This window comes from Erigeron canadensis, chromosome 6 (genome assembly GCF_010389155.1).
Source record: "Erigeron canadensis isolate Cc75 chromosome 6, C_canadensis_v1, whole genome shotgun sequence".
Lineage (NCBI taxonomy): Eukaryota > Viridiplantae > Streptophyta > Magnoliopsida > Asterales > Asteraceae > Erigeron > Erigeron canadensis.
The window spans coordinates 8,402,519-8,420,922 of NC_057766.1; the positions used below are offsets into that span (position 1 = coordinate 8,402,519).

General features: G+C 34.1%; 2 protein-coding genes and 1 long non-coding RNA gene across 3 annotated transcripts; 1 reads left to right on the top strand and 2 right to left on the bottom strand.

The window, feature by feature from the left end:
- Window positions 1-130: 130 nt before the first annotated feature.
- LOC122605355 lies at window positions 131-1,947 on the bottom strand. Its single transcript, XR_006324601.1, has 3 exons — window positions 1,684-1,947; window positions 1,070-1,143; window positions 131-399 (listed from the first exon to the last, which is right to left on the bottom strand). It is a non-coding gene; the product is annotated as an uncharacterized LOC122605355 (long non-coding RNA).
- Window positions 1,948-4,859: 2,912 nt separating this feature from the next.
- LOC122604260 (disease resistance protein RUN1-like) lies at window positions 4,860-8,527 on the top strand. The gene is made up of 5 exons (XM_043777148.1): window positions 4,860-4,886; window positions 4,973-5,322; window positions 5,423-6,509; window positions 6,623-6,967; window positions 7,046-8,527. The coding sequence occupies exons 1-5, from the start codon at window positions 4,860-4,862 to the stop codon at window positions 8,525-8,527; spliced, it is 3,291 nt and encodes a 1,096-aa protein (XP_043633083.1).
- Window positions 8,528-9,288: 761 nt separating this feature from the next.
- Window positions 9,289-13,115, bottom strand: LOC122605823. Its single transcript, XM_043778780.1, has 4 exons — window positions 12,951-13,115; window positions 12,266-12,435; window positions 10,496-10,600; window positions 9,289-9,961 (listed from the first exon to the last, which is right to left on the bottom strand). Exons 1-4 carry the CDS (start codon window positions 13,032-13,034, stop codon window positions 9,499-9,501), a joined length of 822 nt encoding a protein of 273 aa, XP_043634715.1. The 5' UTR covers window positions 13,035-13,115; the 3' UTR covers window positions 9,289-9,498.
- Window positions 13,116-18,404: the final 5,289 nt, after the last annotated feature.

An 18,404-nucleotide genomic window follows, 5' to 3' on the forward strand; every position in this document is an offset into this window, starting at 1 on the left:
AATTTTCTTTGATTCCGTCCTGATCTCCAAACTAATATCGAATTCCGTGTGGGACCAAAACCAGTATTTACTTTTAATAGTGTCACACCCCGTTGTAGCGGAAATACAAGGTTAACAAAAAATTGCGTACTAATCAGAAGGTAATAGAGATTACATCCATTAATGCCAATACAAGTTCAATACAACTACAATTGTTCAAATGTGGACCCCAAAATACGGATACAAGTCGTCCTCATTTGGAACTGGGCCCACTGAATACGAGTTCAATAATTTGGACAGTCTAATACAATTAAAGCTAATAACATGAGAGTCCTCAAATGTCTGATGCTAATTGTACGTCCAATGTCAAAAGAATGGCCCTAATATGCCATAGATGTTCCAAGACTTACTGTTGATTACCTGAAAAACATGAAATTTGAGAGGATCAACTATCGAAATACTTGGTGAGTTTACAGTGTGTTTGACCAAAAGTTTAGTCGTCATTGGGAGCACACAATGACATGTAGTGATTAAGATAAGACAACTGGGAGCAAAGTCCGACAATATTGTGACAAGATAGCCGGGATCGATATCCGACAATAAGACCAATTTCCCTTGCACAGGTCTTCCGTCTACAATGGGGTGCGGACCAATATACCTCGCACAGGTCTCCCGTCTACAATGTGGTGCGGACCAATATATCTCGCACAGGTCTCCCGTCTATAATGGGGTACGGACCAGAACAATGATAGTCAGGCACTAACTAACTCTGACAAGACAACCATTAGGATCTCATGATGGTGATAACTACATAGGGACAACATTTTAGTTCGTCAAACACAAAGAACAATTTAATCAGCCGACAGCCGACAGCCGACAACATGAAGTCAAAGTCATTTAGTTCAATATTTCATAAGACATGTATACACACTTTCAGGCAGCCGTCAACATGGCAAGACATAAGACAAATGATTTAAGTAGCCAAATCACATGGCATAGACAAAGACAAATCATATATAAAGTAGTCGTGTATACAACACTACATGCTTTTCAGGCCCAAAGTAAAAGAAAAGGGGCGCCATAAACTCACCTTAGCGTTCAACGAGCTAAAAGTATGAGTAATCTGAGAAAATGAGCAGTCTAGTCTCCACGTCTATCCAAAACCTAGCATATGAGTACCAATGGTTAGGATCAAATAGTATCCTATACAACTACTTAGCTATCGATCCTAAAATGCCACGACTAAGTATGTGATTGAAATGTCCATTTTATATGACTCAAGTTTCTAATGTCATTGTCATTGACATTATAATGTAGTCTCAGTTACTAATCCATATAAACAAAGTTATAGTTCGCAACTTGTCGTCTTTTAAAAATATTGGACCGTCACAAATTTCGCGGCGCGATGTGACGCGAAAGATGACCAGAATAAATAAAAATCGAGTTTTCGACCATTTTCCGCAATCCAAATCGTTTTATTATCAAACCTTTTTATTACAACAACTAGAAAGATGTCTAAAGAACCTGAAAACTATCCATTTTATTAACCACATACAAATCCCACATTTTCGATTGCCAAGACGTACTTCTAACAAAATCCATCTAAACAACTTTTGCAAAAACTCTTTTCATATTCAAGGCTGACTAATTCATTCAAGACAATGAAATTAACCCATAAGATGAAATATAAGAAAAATCAATTACCAATAATTAATGATCTTGAAAGAAGATCAGGAAGATGAAAATGATGATGTCTTGAATGTTTTTGCTAGATGATTATTGTTACAACAAATAAAAGTATTTTTCCTTTGATGATCCTTATTGAAACTGTATGAGAGGTAGAGGATGAGATGGTTTTAGATGAGAAATTTGTTTTTGGTTACTAAGAGTGGTGCTATGTGTGTGTGTTCGATGTAGTACAGGGGGAGGTTTTGGTGGTTTGTTTCCATCCACAACAAAAAGGGGTTGCATAAGTGGCCATTTCTAGATATTTTGGTATCCTAAATATGATAAAATGTTTGCGATTAAACACTGACTAAAATGTTATAATTTAAAGTAAAGGTATTTTTCCTCGTATTATTTAAATTAAGACGAGTCAATAAAATTTCGTCAAAGTAAACTTTAAAAATATTAAGGGTAGACAATCTATTTATTTTGTATAAGACATAACCTTTAAATATTTATTTAAAGTTATTTTAAGATTGCATTCATTTAGATAGCTAATAGTCTACGTCATTAGGATATGTCTAACTGAACTAAGTCAAAAGTCCAAATGTCTACTAATTTCCACGTCTATGACTGTCTAATTTAGACGAGATTATCATAATGACTGAGCTTAATTGAGATTAAGACTAACCCGATGTTAATAAATTACGAATTGTCACAAATAGTTCCCGAAATGAGTATTGAAAAATTATCACAAATACTGGTAAATATCGGTACGGGTTCGTATGGAACCGGGATCCGTACCATATTTTGATGATTTTCGATACCAATACAGGACAATAACAGTACCACACGTCCACACCTATCCCTAGTCCACGCAATGGAACGAAACAATAGTTCAGTACCTTATAATAGAGATGACTTGTCTCTTACATATTGAAATTTTAAAAAATATATATAGACGAAATTGATGTTACAAATTAATAAGAATAAAAATACACGGGAATACTCGAACTGGATATGAAAAGTGGTACCCGAACCCAACCTATAGCCATAGGGGATCTTATCGGGCCAAATGGTTCACTATAAATCCAACCGATAACCTATACCCATTTCTATACCCGCAATCTGACTCAAACTGTTTTATAAATTAAAGAGAAAAACCCAATAAAATCTATCTTTGATTTTTATACCTCAATGCTTTTGCTAAATTTTTCACCACGTATGCGTAATAACTTTGTTCTGGTTTCCTCTCTGTTTCTTTGATTTAGTTTATATTATTCATACAATTTTTGATTTAAAACTAGGCTGTACCAGACGGATGAATGAGACCCACTTGGATTATTGGTTGCGCCGCAGCCTATACTAGATGCTACTTTTGTTTTACAGCTTTGTCAACAGCTTTTACAGATTTTGATATTGGATGAACTGCCTAGATACACTTTATCCCGATCATCATCTCTTATAATCTTCTTTTTCTTCATACTTACAAACCTAATTTTTTCCTACTTACAACTTTACAAGGATAAAAGTCTTCGAGAAAATTTTAGGATCAATCTTAAAAAAAATGTATGCCAAGACAGTACATATGTGAACGATCTCGTCTACGCCATGCTCAACTTTTTTACTTTCTTGTTCGTAACATGTACTGATTATGCACAAGTGCGGTACCACATGGGGGGCAAATCTGGCCAATGCCCCCTCGAAACTTTGAATTTTGTCATTTATTTTTAAATTTTCATGGATTTTTAAAATTTTCTAACATTTTGTTCCTTTTTAGATTTTTTTTTTTTAATTTTTTTTTTTTTTTGTCTATCTCTAAGATTTTTTTCTATACTGTCAGTGATTATGCATAAAGTATTTCACAAGACCAAGGAGAAGTCTCCGATGAAATAAAAAGTAGAGGTGGTAATATCGACCCATTGATTTACTTATTAACGGAAAACCAATTAATTGAGTCGTACAGGGTTGTAGTCGTCCGAATGTAATCAACATTTATATAAACTTCTAAAATGTTGTATTAGAGATGCCTTCAAATCTGTAATCATACTAATCCAACTTTTGATAAATGCCTAGCCCAACTCACAAGCCAAAATGATTGGTTCAACCTATAAACCGAGTGTTTTTAAAAAGGATAATGGAGGGAACCTTAGTCCCGGTACCTCAATTAGATAACCATCGACCTACCCCGTATGAGCCATATGATGCCGGTAAAATACCTCAATCGTAATCCCACATGATCTGGGCACCCCTGAAGGATCGAACCCGCGTATTTAAACTTTACATATGGGTCTAGGCTTAATTGGTAACGGGTACCTTAAATGAATTATTTTTTGTGTCCAGCAGGGATCGAACCTGAGACCTTAAGGTCATAAAGTGTTTACCTTACCACTAGGCTAATTCCTTGTTGGTTTGATGGAGTGTTTTTATATCTAACGAATTCACAAGAACTAAAATAGCATAACTTTCAAGACTTTATTTCTACATGTATTCACATTTACATTTTAACATCTAGTATAGATAAAATATAAGGAGTAAACTAATTAGTAAATACTATAAATTCATACCGTGTAATTGACCAATGAATTGGTGCCCATTGACTTATATATGTATATTATAAATGAATACGGAGTAATATAAGAGTATTAATTTAAGATGATGATGAAGACATACACACAAGACATGTAATTAAAATTTTTCTTTATGGATATGTATTACATATATTTTGTCTTTTGAGCATAGAAGAATTTACAACTTAACTTTTTAAAAAAGTTAAGGTTTACAGGGTATGCATACCCTATGCCAATAAAAGTTGACTTGGAATTAGTCTTTGCTACATATATATGATATAAGTAATACGAGTACTAAGTAATAAAAATCCATCTTCCATTGATTTTCTAGGCATATACATACAGAAATCATAATCTTTGATGTATATATATAGTCTAACCAAAAAGACTTGATTTGATCAACCTGCAGAAAGAAAACTGTCAGTCATGAAATATAATTCTTTCTGTTTATATTTCTCCAATTGGTTTTTTATTTGTGACTTTTAATCGTACTAATACAGCTTTTGATAAATGCCCAGCCCAAGTCACAAACAAGTTGCAAGTGTCATATGAACTCTAAAAAAAATTACTAGACTATATATATCAAAAATTTCTCTTATAATATTTTGAAATGTGATCGAACAGGGCAACTATTTATTTTAGAAAATGTCTCCATGGATATATGATGTGTTTGTAAGTTTTAGAGGTGAAGATATTCGTAAAAGCTTCATTGATCATCTATTCAAAGATTTTAAGCAAAACGGAATTCATGCTTTTAGAGATATATTGAATTGCCTAGAGGAGAAGAAATATCTCCCCAACTCTACAAAGCCATTGAAAATTCAAGATTTTTGATGGTGATCTTCTCGAAAAATTATGCTTCTTCGTCGTGGTGTCTGAGGGAACTTGTCAAAATTCTTGATACCAAGAAATTGGAAAAACCAAAACATGAAGTTCGAATCTTGTTTTATGATGTTATGCCCGAAGTGGTCAGAAAACAAACTGAGAGCTATGCCGAAGCATTTGTCAAACATGAAGTTTCCAATAGAGCAGAGGTAGATGTATGGAAGGAAGCTCTAACCGTGGCAGCTAGCTTATCTGGATGGGATCTTAACGACATGACAAATGGGTAATTATGTAACTCGGTTTATTTGTGTAGGTGTTTTTTATGTAAACCAATTAATCTTATAGCTCTATTAAAACTAGTCCTATGTATTTTTTGCAATTAGGTATGAGTCCAAGTTCATTGATTGCATATCTAAAGACATCCACAAAACGTTATGTGATGTGCCCTTGCATGTTGGTGAGAACCTAGTGGGTGTAGATGCTCGTGTAAATAAAATGAACTTGGGGCGCTTTATTGGTTCAAGTAGGGTTAACATGATTGGAATTTGCGGCATTAGTGGAATAGGAAAGACCACCATCGCAAAAGCTATTTATAACTCGACATATGCCTACTTTAAAAAAAGCTGTTTTTGTGAGGATGTCCAAGGAGTCGCCAAACGACAAGGGCTACCTCAAGTCCAGAAGCAACTTATTAGTAAGATCACGAAAACTGAAGATGTGAAGATATACGATATCAGTGAAGGAATCATGGTAATAAAGAAAAGGGTAGCTTTTGAGCCAATCTTGCTTGTTTTGGATGATGTGGATCATCACGAGCAGTTAGAAGCATTAGCAGGTTCACGTAACTGGTTTTGCCCCTTAAGTTTGATTATTTTCACTAGTAAAGACAAACAGTTGCTCAGATCTCATAGAGTTGATGAAATATATGAAATGGAGTTTTTAGATGATGGTGAAGATATTATGCTTTTTTGTTTGTATGCTTTTGGCCAAACATATCCTACACATGATTTCAAGAAGCTCTCATACCAAGTCGTGAAATGTTTGCAAGGGCACCCGTTAGCTCTCAAAGTTGTTGGCAACGCTTTGTTTGAAAAGTCTGCCCGTATATGGAGAAGTCAATTGGATAGACTCCAAATGTACCCTAATTCGGAGATACAACAAAAATTGCGACCCAGTTTTGATTTGTTAGACTTTGATCAGAAAAGAATCTTTCTTGATATTGCATGTGCCTTAATAGGCGAAGATAAAGATCTTTCTGCAAGTGTACTTGACAACAACAATTGTTTTGCGGATGTTAATATTGATGTTTTGGTCGATAAATCTCTAATTACAATATCTCCTGATGATTTCTCGCTTCAAATGCATGAATTAATTCGAAGCATGGCAAGGGAAGTTCTACGTGAAGAATTTGAAAGGCCTATCCGGTTGTGCGGTACGTTAGAGGTTTACGATGTACTTGGTGAAAACACTGTAAGTATATAAGAAATTGAATATATATGTATGCTACTCTTTTTTCATATAAGCTATATGTTTCATTAATCAAACAATCTAATGATGTTACTGTATTACTTACTTGTATCCAGGTAACGGAAATAACTAAAGGAATTGAAGTTCTTGTCCTTTTGTTAGAGAGAACTACTAAAACGGTTCGCATAGATTGCAAAGCTTTTTCAAAGATGAAAAAATTACGGATCCTTAAAATTTGTTATCCAGAAGCAGAGCACTTTGGACAGTCATTTCAATTGAGCATGTGGACAGACTTCAGTGTGAAGTTATCAGGAAATTTGGATTTTTTATCAAATGAGCTAAGATTGATTTATTGGCATGGATATCCTTTCAAGTTCTTGCCATCAAGTTTTTATCCAGCGAACATTGTTGCCATTGACTTTTCTTTCAGCAACATCAAAAGTTTTTGGACAACACTAAAGGTATTTTCTTTTTCACATATGACTTTCTTTGTTAACGGTCACCGATCTAATATCTTTCCTTCTTGTCCTTGATTTTAGTGTTTTAGGAGGTTGAAAGTGATGAAGCTAAGGCACTGCCGTAACCTAACAACCACCCCTGACTTCACAGAGATGGTCAATCTCGAAAAGCTAAATCTTGAAGGTTGTGTGAGTTTGGTTAAGCTTCACCCATCAATTGGAATGCTTAAGAAACTTGTTATGTTGAATATGAGAAACTGCATACAGATCAGGAGCTTCCCCTGCAAAATTGAAATGGATTCTATCCGAGTTCTGATTCTATCGGGGTGCTTAAAATTAGATAACCTGGCTCGGGTTTTGGGCACCCTCAAGAGTTTGGTGAAGCTTTATGTTGATGGAACAGCCATTACAACATTACCTTCTTTCATATCATCTTTAACTAACCTTCAAGTACTAGAGATCGGTACATTCCAACAACAACCTGAGTCTTCAACATGGTGGACATCAATTTTCCAAAAACATCCACAAAGTTTGGCGCTGCCTTCTTTTGCAAGTTTACAATCGCTAACGGAGCTAAGTATTGTTAACTGCAACATATCCGAAGTGTGCCATGACATTGGAGCCTTATCATGTCTAAAAAGTTTGTTTTTGAATGGTAACACCTTTACTAAGTTACCTGAAAGCTTGAGTCAACTTTCTCGTCTTCAAATTCTGTATCTTATTGGCTGCACGAAGCTAGAAGTGTTGCCGGAACTTCCACTTAGCCTTCAGTGTCTTAAGACGTCTCAATGTACCTCCTTGCAAGAAGCGCCGAGGCTAATTCACCGACAATATCTTCAATGTGATTTCGTTGATTGTCCAAAAATATATGGGAATGTTAGCCAGGTGTCTATGTCGCAGACTCCACTTATCGACTCATCTACAAACCAACTTTCTTTTTTGGTCGAGTATTTGGGTATCCAGAGTAGGATACGTGAGTTCTTCAGTGAAAGTAAACACTCACATATGCTATTTACCGGAAATGTAGAAAGTAAACATTTGGAGATATTATTTAATGGAGATAGAATTCCACCATGGTTTACGAATCAAAGTGAGGGAAGCTGTCATGAAATAAAGGTGGAATTACCTCCAAATTGGTGCTACTCTGAGTTTAAAGGGTATGGAATCTGTGTCGCATTCGAGCTAAAGAGGTCTTGTCCTGGTGGACCAAGATTCTCCGTGGACAACTTGGATGGAGCCCCACTAGTTACATTTCGTCCGATGGGGTTCTTGTACGAGACGTTACGAATATATGATACGAATAAGATGATATGGTTGGGTGTTATGGCATGTGATTGGGGATGGAAAGAAACAAAGAAGTTTGTCACGTTTACATTCGAAGATAACGATGAAGTTGAGGTGAAGGGTTGTGGTATAAGACTTGTTTGTGATGATGATGATTTAAAAGAAGAAGAAGAAACAGTTTTAAGTATGATACAAAACCTCCCACCTCTAATTACTCAACCTACCGGAAGTTACTTTCGTTTTTTCGACAATGCTGATTATATCAGTGTGCATCTTTAATAAAAAAGTTTGATAAACCACCTGAGTTGCACATTACTTGGCAAGCATTAGGTAACAATGTTTTCTTTGGATATCAAACAGTGATAGGATTATAGGAAACATCATTTTGCTTGGTCAGATGGGATCGTTAATCCCTTGGACAAAGGTGGTTAATGTCTTCTCGTTGGGTTCAGGTTTCTGTTTGAGAATAATGGCCTGCTCCTATTTGTTTGAACGTTTTTTGTGATTACGGTGGTTTTGTTGCTGTTTATAATCTTGTAAAGTTTCTGTATGAATTGTTCCCGGGGCATGGTTGGGACTTCATCAAAAACACAACACGAGTTGACAGTTTGAGATTCCTTGTAGATTTTATTTTAATTGTAATTGTATTCTTCTACACCTAGCGTCTTGCTAATTTGCCTTTGTGATTAGCAAGATAAACAGAAACCTTTGTAATTAACATATAATTGCAAAGAAAAACAATAATTGGATTTAATATATAATTGGATTATGATCGGGAAAACAAAGCCAAAACCGTACACGATTGAGATCTTGAACAGGAAACTCTTCTAGACTTTGTAATTTTGAAGCGTTTGAATTCAAAACCAGAAACTTCTAGCCAACCTAAAAACAAAACGACTAAAACGCCAACCAGCAATACGCGACAATTAAGTACAGAATATAGAAACTCAAGACAGCAATTTGGTCCTTGTCAGAAAACAACAGCAATTTGCATTAAAATAATTGTGCTGCTTAACTTAGCCTACATACTAATATCAACATGAGCTAAAACATTTCATCATCAGCATAATATTAAAAACAGCTTTTAATCATCTTAACACCTATGAAATTGTAAGTAAAGTAAGAAGCATAATGGGGTCCTGCACAGTATGAACCCATTCTTATCACTTTAACAACTAAAACTAAAACCCATTATTTCACAAAAGTTGAAGAACACTGTACAGATGGATAAATGAGGCCCACTTGGATGATTAGTTGCGCCCCAGCCTAACCAGATGCTGCTGATGTTTTGCAGCAGCCGCTTTATCAGCAGCTTCACGTTTCAGAGTCCTTTTGGCTCGGCGGCCAACTGCAGCCACATCACGAGCTGCTGCTGCTGCAGCAGACTCTTTCTTTTTAGGCTCACGGGACGAAGGGCCAGCACCCAAATCCTGGAAGTGAGGTTGATAAATGGGTCGAGCTTCTTGTTTTCCAGCTCTTACAAAACCGTTGTTCCCCCATCTCCGGTTGCCAATGCGGATGTTGATATTGGATGAACGGCCCAGATACACTTCATCCAGATCATCATCCTCTTCTTCTTCTTCATACTCATAAGGATAAAAGTCTTCCAGAATGTGATCATCCAACACTTCATGGCTTTCAACGTGCAAAGGATGGAACCATGAAGCTCTTAGGAGAAGGCACACACTCTCCTCAAACATATAGTCATGAATGCTGTTAAAAAGACGATAAATATTAGTATCAATCTTATTAAAAAATGTAAACTTTCTCATCTATGCCATACTCATCTTTTTTACTTTCTTCTTCTCAACATGGCCCACAATTACCTTCGTGATTAGTGATTATTCATTAAGGGCAGTCTCCTATGAAACAAAAGGAGTGGTGGCAACATCGACCCATTAATTTACTTATTAACTGTAAACAAGTCAATTGGGTCGAAAATTTAGACAAGGTTGAAGTTGTCCAGTTGTAATCAACATTTAATTTAACATTCTTAAATGCCCTATTAGAGATGCTTCAAATCTATAATCATACTAATACAACTTTTGATAAATCCCCAGCCCAAGTCACAAGTCAAAATGATTGGTTCAGCCCATATTACCCAACCACAACTGGACTGGTGAACTATAATAGAAAGCGAGCAGGATATCTTGCTGGAGTGTCTTGAAGGATCGCATATGAACTTATATCTTCAATGACAATAACTTTAGAGCCATATGATAGTCATGAGTTTTAATAGCCATGTACCTGCCATCAAGAGAACGATGGATATTGAGGAACTCGAATGGATGCTTGCATTGAGGGCATGTTGGTTCCTTCTTGTAAGTGGCCCATCGAAGAATACACACAACACTACATAGAACAAAAATAACATATTAATTACTTTATTGAAAGAAATATATATTGCATTTAATGCAAATGAACTGTGAAGTGCTGCCAACTACATCCATCAAAAACATGATAATAGCTAGCAATAAGAAAGAACTAGACAGAGAATTCGGTCCATTAGTAAGACTAGTGGTGTGAAGTTTAAAACTTTAAAGGTTCTGATATTTAATACTAATGATCTAATTTCATTGAACACCAAGTAAAAGACAGATGTGCACAGCCATGTTGTTGAACTGACATTAATGCGATATGTCACTTTACAATGTCGTGGGTAATTCATAATGCAGACCTAGATATTCTTAAAAATTTCAACGTTCTCATTCATTCTCCAATATTCATTAAATAATCTAACTTCAAATGAATTGAACCTCCGGTAATCATGTAACTCCATCAAATAATCTCATATCCTCATCCACTGAATATACAAAAACTTTCCTAATTACTCTGACAATCCCATACATGTCCCTTTTAGACTATTCTTGGCCCTCATATGCAAGTCAATGATCCTCCCTAGTGCACCCCAAAAACCTTCAACAATCAATACCCCTTGCTGGCTTGCTGCTTGAATGGTTGCTAAATGACATTTTTACGCTTACTTGTTTGCACAAGATAGTATAGTAAACTTAATAGTTAGTAATATGTTACTTTTAGAAGTGGACACTCAGGGGGTGCTTCATTGGATATATTTAGGGGTGGGGAATGGATATGATAATAAAAATGATGCCTTTATAAAATAGGGGTTAATCAATACCAAAAATAGGTAATGACTCATTATAGAGTAAATTGAGGGTAATAACTATCATTACCCACATGCTTCTCCCCCACTACCTCACATCCCATAATTCTCGTTATCAAAATTGCGACACATGATGTAGTTATTAAATCTAATCCAAATATTATTATTATTATATATAAACGGTTTTTCTATAATCCATATCCTAATAATATGTATTAATATAATTGATATTAATAATAATACTACCCATTGCATTCCTTAGTATTACCTTTGCCTTCCCTATTTCCATTCCTTTAATTGAACCAAGCACCCTCATTTAAAGACCAGTTGATATAAAAATATGGACACCTATTTGAGTATGGAGGATTATATAAATAAAAGATCATATCCTGTACCATTTTACTAACCAGCTGGGGATGTCATTCTGGGAGGCCATTAGATATAAATAACTTATGATACCGTGAGCCATATGTCACGCTACACTTCTAAAATTAATAACTGACATTTGACGTCATTTAAAGTGTCATTTTATATGGACATTGTTACCGTTGCCGAACATAATGTTTCAATAAACGGGTGTAGCTAGAAGTAAATACGTTATTATTAAAAAAAACATACTTCTAGTGACATAACAATGATGATTCGCCCCAAAAAAAGGACACAAACCGTCATCTAGTACTAGTTGAAATATCTCACAAATTATTAATTATCTAAAGATTCACCGTAATCGCTTTTTTTTTTGGGGGGGGGGGGGGGGGATTCCATCCAGCCGTGTATAAAGCAACAAATAATAATAGCAAGCAACCTCCACAATTCAAGGGTTGATCTAAGTGCAGAATACAACTATATATTTGCAAAAATCAGAATATGTGCTTTTAGAAAAGGTGACAAACCAGTAGGCATGCTCGCAACCTTTAACGAGGGCGGTATCCTCTAATGCAATCTTATTCAAACAAATTGCACAGAGTCCATGATGATTCTCATTTGGATCACCGTCCTTCTTTCCATCCCGATTCTCTTGGCAACTGGAAACAACAACAACCACTTCCTCCTTATCATCATCCTGCCCATTATTAATTAAACAGCCAAAACCATTAATTCATCGATCTATTTATATAGATACACAAAGTTAAGATCATCTAAAAATGTGAGAAGGCAAATTCCCACTTCGCTAACTTACTTTCTTCATTTTTTTTCCACGTTGCTAATCGTCGTGATTAAATTTAAGTAATCTTCACAGTGTGCTTTTTCTATGATTTACGTTTTCGGCCAAAGTTGAGAATAAGAATTACAATTATGCAAATATTTGACAAACAGAAAAGTGTTTTCCAATACCCATTATCAATTATAAATATTTTTTAACACGAATTTTATGATGCACAATCGAATTTAGGGCCTTAACACAAATTCGGACATTACATATGCATATTATATATATATATATATATATATATTATATATCAACAGCAGCAATATCATATCATATTTATATAGATTACAATCAAACAAAACCTGGTATACATATATATATATATATATATAACATAATATAATATGAATATAAATAAAAATATAAACCTGGTGGATTGACAGATCTGGAAAGGCGGTGATGATTTGTTGACCATCGACCGGATTAATGGCTGCGGCTGCTGATGAATCCATGCCTAAACAAATTCAAAATTCGACAACAAAAAAAACTAAAAGAATTACTAATTATTTGATCCCTAAATATAATATATATATTTAAGATTTGTTAGATACAACTAATTTTATTAAATTTTTTTTTTTTTGATTTTTTTAATTATATAGGTTTTAGGGATAAGATTCTAAAAGAATAATTCGGATTCCCCAACCAAAAGGGGAGGAGAAAAAAGAAAGAGAGAAAGAAACGGGCAAGTGCCCCCTTAAGTGCCCCCTTTCAAAGACAAAATGTATATTTAGATTGAATGAATGAATGAAAATATAATTATAATTATACAGACATATATGTGGTTTTAATTTAATTCCCCTTTTGTACACGTGTATAACCGACTCATATTTTGGACTTGGACTTCCACCGCTTTCTAAATTTTGGGCTTATATATTTATTGGGCTATACCGTGTAGACGCTCTTGTTGATTTTGTGTTTTTTATTTATTTATTTATTTTTGCCATTCCTCCACCTAGGGATGTGCATGGTCCGGTTTGGACGGTTTTAGCCAAAAATCTCAACCAAACCAATACATACGGTTTCATGATTTTTCAAACCAATCAGTCCAAATTGTTATGTCGAACCAAACCAACTGAAACCAATTAATCCGGTTTGGTTTGGACGGTTAAACGGTTTTTTATATTTTATTGAAAGTAAATGTATAAAAGCATAAAATAATACGTAACATTTAATATTCGAATCATGACATAACAAAATATTCATAATCTTATTAGACAAAGCAAACATAACAATTTAAGATTCGATATCATGTCTACAACTTTGACAAATAATAAGTATATATAATTTACATTATTAACTATTAGTATAAATATAAACTTACAATTATTATAACTAAATGGTCCGGTTTGGTTTTACCGGATTGTATAATATTTAAAACCAAAACCAAACCAAACCATACAAATGGTTTACGAAAAAAACAAACCGACGGTTCAAAATTTTGATTTAAAACCAACCAATCCGTCCAAATAACTCGGTTTAAATGGTTTAGCCGGTTTGGACCAAACCGTGCACATCCCTACCTCCACCTTTCGATCTTTGGGTTTTCTTTGTGCATTTTTGAAATCTGTCTAAATCCATCGTCTCTGTTAACGATTAATTGTTTTTAGCTCGATCTGATTTTCAATCGGACTGCCGACTATAACTCAATTGCGTAAATCCAGAAACAATTAGCATCATTTGTCAATCATACGACGGTGAATTCATTTTCAAGCATCGTATGTAATGATAATCACATTATGGGAGTCGGTCATGCCTAGAGCCATTACCGTAGTTGCAAGGACTGTCGAAGGCAAGGCTAGTGACTAGAATGAAATTGTAATAAGATAAGTAGGACGGTGTAGCCGTGTAGGTAGATCACCATTTTAATATGCTTTTGACTTGCATCATTATGAAAAATATAAACTCAAGAAAATGTGATGACTAAAAAATGTAACTATGAAAGATAATATTGCTCCAAAACTATTGAATAAATTGTCTGTTGGTGTAAAAATATGTTCATCCTCAAACATAAAGTATAATTTATCGTCTAAAACTTTAGATTTAAGTTTTCAAAAAAAAAACAAAATCGGCTTATATTAAAAACCCAAAGATCGAGGGATGAACTTCAAAATACACAAATCCGGCTTATAATTATATAGCCGACAGCTAAACACTCAAAAAGTAATCCATATTTAACTTAGACACTTAGACACTGTTCTTGTAAACGTGATACTTCCCTAAGAGCATTGGGTATGGAGTTAATATGCCGAACCCCGATTGCTTTATTGGCAGTCGGCATAAAATTTCTTCCATAACTCTTCATTCGGTGAAGAATTCTTGATCAAGATTCTTAATGGTTATGCAAAGGTTTTTGATGTTTATGCCTGTGTTCGGTGTTCACATATATTCTTAGATTTTAGTGAAACCCACCCCACTGTACATTATTTAATTATTTAATGCATGATCCATTTTATAATTTTATACAGGATAATTGGTTCTTATTTAACTGTCGATTACTTTATATACGAGCTAGCAACATTTAATCTATATTTGATTTTATAATATTATATAATAAAGCAGTTTGACAATGAAATTAACTCTAAGTATACAAGTTGTTTTTTTATCAAGTTATTTTCTTAATTTGAAATCTGTCTTTTTTAAAAAAAAAATAATTAATAAAAAAAAGAAGAGTTGCTTTTTAATTCGAAATTGAACATAGTTGTATGCCGATTTCCGATTGATAATCATCATTAAATTTATTACTGTATTTTCATTAATATATTATTGATTAAAAAGTAGTTTCAAAAATAATGTGTATAAATTATAAAAATCAATATAAAATGATGTTCTGCGTTCTGCATTGTTTTGCATCCATAACAAGTAAAAACTGATGAAATGATGAAAACTGATGTGGCGCTGAGTTGTCATTCTGGATGGTTCTGCATTACTTAACCATACCTGATGCTCTAAGTACGTTTAGAAGCTTACCAAAACTTTGTAGCCTTGTAGCTAACCTAGTAACCTCCAATTGAAACATAAATGTTACCCGAATGGTCTATGAAAGAAGTAAAAGATCTTCTAAGAACTATTCTTTCACGGGCTAGCTCAACTTTGTCTCATTCGCAAGTGAATTTTATCGGTCGTTAACCATATACACCCGCAGAACTATCAATTAGAGGGCGTCATCGTTTGACACCCTTTCACACTTTTCTACAAACTACTACAAATAGTGACCTTTAAAGTTAAACCCACATTTGTGCTTGAAATCTGTCCTAAAAAAACACATACTACACTACTTACTACCGTCAATAGGTTTCGAACAACTTGCGTAAAAGGTGCCCCCAATGAGTCTTATACACACTTTCACTTTACTTAAACCCATTTCTAAACAAGTTAAGTAAAATCTAAGCCTTCTAAGGTTGTGGATTTGTGGTGTGTTTGCAAAATCATTAACATCCAGTTAAAACCTAAGCCCATTGCGTTTGCGGGTTTTAAACCAAACACCCCCTTTAGCACACATTTATGTGATGTTTGCTAAAATTATAACTATTATAGGTATGAGATTTTTGTATTTGTAAAAAATGTATATCTAAGCCCATCTTTCTTTTTATAGGTTAGATTTCTATCTCTTGCTCTAGATGTTTTAACCAAACATGTTTTTACTTTTTAGTCTATCAATTTTTCATTATTTGTTGTTTATATGAATTTGGCAGGACTTTTAATGTTGTGGGATTTGATAAGTTTAGAGTGAACCGATTTTCAAGATACCGTTCGCAATCAAATCTATGAGACCCAAACGGTTCCCCTTGTTTTGCCTTGACAAAAAGCCCACAACGATCCCACATTATTGTGGGGTACTCGTTGTCCGACATATGTTTGAAGTTTCATGTTGCTAGTGACCTGCCTTATTTATATTCCTTTTTCCCTTAAAACTATATATTTAAATAGGTTTTATTTTTCTTGTTAAAGTTATATATTTAAAATTATAATAAGTTCTTATAGTTTTATTATTAATGGTAAACTAAAAGTGTAGAGGATTAGGATTGAAATCTTTTAAGTTGAAGACAAATTTATCGACCTTTGACTTAAATTAAAAATCAAGATTCAATTAGAATTTTTGAATATTAGTTTTTATAACTTAAATTTAAAGGTTAAATGTATTCCAATTTTACTGGCTTTAATGGAACTCTATTAATGATTAAAAAGTAATTATATAAAGTTATTATATGGGAGGTGATTCATTTATCGGTACTAGCGCTCGCATATTGCAACGACGATGATAGTGAGATGACGAATGGTGGTGGCATTGGCAGAACTACATATAAAGAAGGGGTAGCCGGGGCTACGAGTATGTAAAATTTTTGTAGTGTAATTTTTTTGGAAAATGATGTAGTTTATATCGGTACTACAGGTCAATTAAATATGGGATACACGTCGATGTAACTAATTTTAAACTTTTGAAAGATATTTTTATCAATATAACCTATAAAGATGTGTTTGTGCAAATAAATATGAAAAGAATACGACCAAAAGTGACAAATTCTCTAAAAACAAGCAAAAAATAGACAAAATTTCTTTAAAAAATGCTAAAACTTGTAACAATTTTACCAGTATCGTTACTTTACGGTGATACGAGGCTAGTGAGAAAAATTTGTGCTACTGGTTATATTCAATCCTGGTTCCGCCATGGTGACGGAAATGGTAGCAGCGGCGAGTGGAGGAGGCGACGAGGTGGAGTAGTGAAGGTTATTTATGTAAAGATAATTTATATAAAAGGGGTAGTTTAGTTATTTTAGAAGTTATGGATAGATATTACAAATTATTTCATAAAGAATATTTTGAGTATATCAAATATGTTAGGTGGTAATTCTGTTGATTGTTGAGGGCATTTTAGGTATATGTGTGAGTCCACCTACACAAGATGTTAGACGAGTACAAGATATAACAAAAGTATAACAATGATAACAAATATATCAAGTAACCCGACTGGCAAGTAATTCTAATCTAGAAGAAGACTAGTTTAGAATTATGATCTAGATAATGGATTTGAATAATAAAGAACAAGTGCTTAAAACTATATAAATACTAAATATAATCAAGTATTAAGGCAAAGTGTCGAGATGTATTTTTCAATGTATTTTATTTATTCATATAAACAAAATACAAAGGTTGTTGCGGAATAAAGATAATCACAGTTGTGAAAGTATCTAAACAACCTTGAAATACAACGATCTATCAACAAGGAAATACTCGTAAGTTTTACTTAGAGTATATCTCACAAGTTGCAATGCCAAAGTTCCAAGCACCTTTGCAAGTGTGAGAAGTCTTATATTTATAGGCCAAGATGTCTGATGACATGGCAAATGACCGTACAAATATGGTTGGGTGCATTTATGGATTTGTAGGACAAATCCATAACATGTTTGTTTAAGGTAAAGTATGTAAGTTTCTTTGATGTGACTTGACATACTTTATCCCAACCTTTTACTAAAACTAGCACAATACTAGGCATAAAGTTATTAACCGGGTAAAGGCAGTTAAAGTGTTATAAAAAGACTTCCTTGTAATCAGTGAAAAAGTGTTGTAAATACTTTTTCACTGAGAGCCTTCAGATCTTCAATCAGATGGAATCTTCTCAGAGTTCTGCTCCTCAGAAGTTTCCCTTCTTCAGTCTTCAGTCTTCGACTTCAGAATGAATGTCTTCAGATGTGTTGATCTTGATCTGAGGTGAAGCTTTAGAGAACTAATTCTGGGGGACGTCTCAGAATTTTTGTACAAGTATCTTCTCTGAACTTCAATATTTCTGAACAAATTATATTTGGTCGATTTTCGACCTAACAAAT

What these genes read in the sequence shown, in the direction of transcription:
- LOC122604260 (XM_043777148.1), top strand. Translation starts at nt 4,860, where the DNA reads ATGTCTCCATGGATATATGATGTGTTT. An exon ending in CTTAACGACATGACAAATGG is followed by an intron (nt 5,323 to 5,422) that starts GTAATTATGTAA and finishes TTTTGCAATTAG; the next exon opens with GTATGAGTCCAAGTTCATTG. An exon ending in GTTTTTGGACAACACTAAAG is followed by an intron (nt 6,968 to 7,045) that starts GTATTTTCTTTT and finishes CCTTGATTTTAG; the next exon opens with TGTTTTAGGAGGTTGAAAGT.
- LOC122605823 (XM_043778780.1), bottom strand. Translation starts at nt 13,034, where the DNA reads ATGGATTCATCAGCAGCCGCAGCCATTAATCCGGTCGATGGTCAACAA. An exon ending in CAGATCTGTCAATCCACCAG is followed by an intron (nt 12,436 to 12,950) that starts GTTTATATTTTT and finishes AATAATGGGCAG; the next exon opens with GATGATGATAAGGAGGAAGT. An exon ending in GGTTGCGAGCATGCCTACTG is followed by an intron (nt 10,601 to 12,265) that starts GTTTGTCACCTT and finishes TGTTCTATGTAG; the next exon opens with TGTTGTGTGTATTCTTCGAT.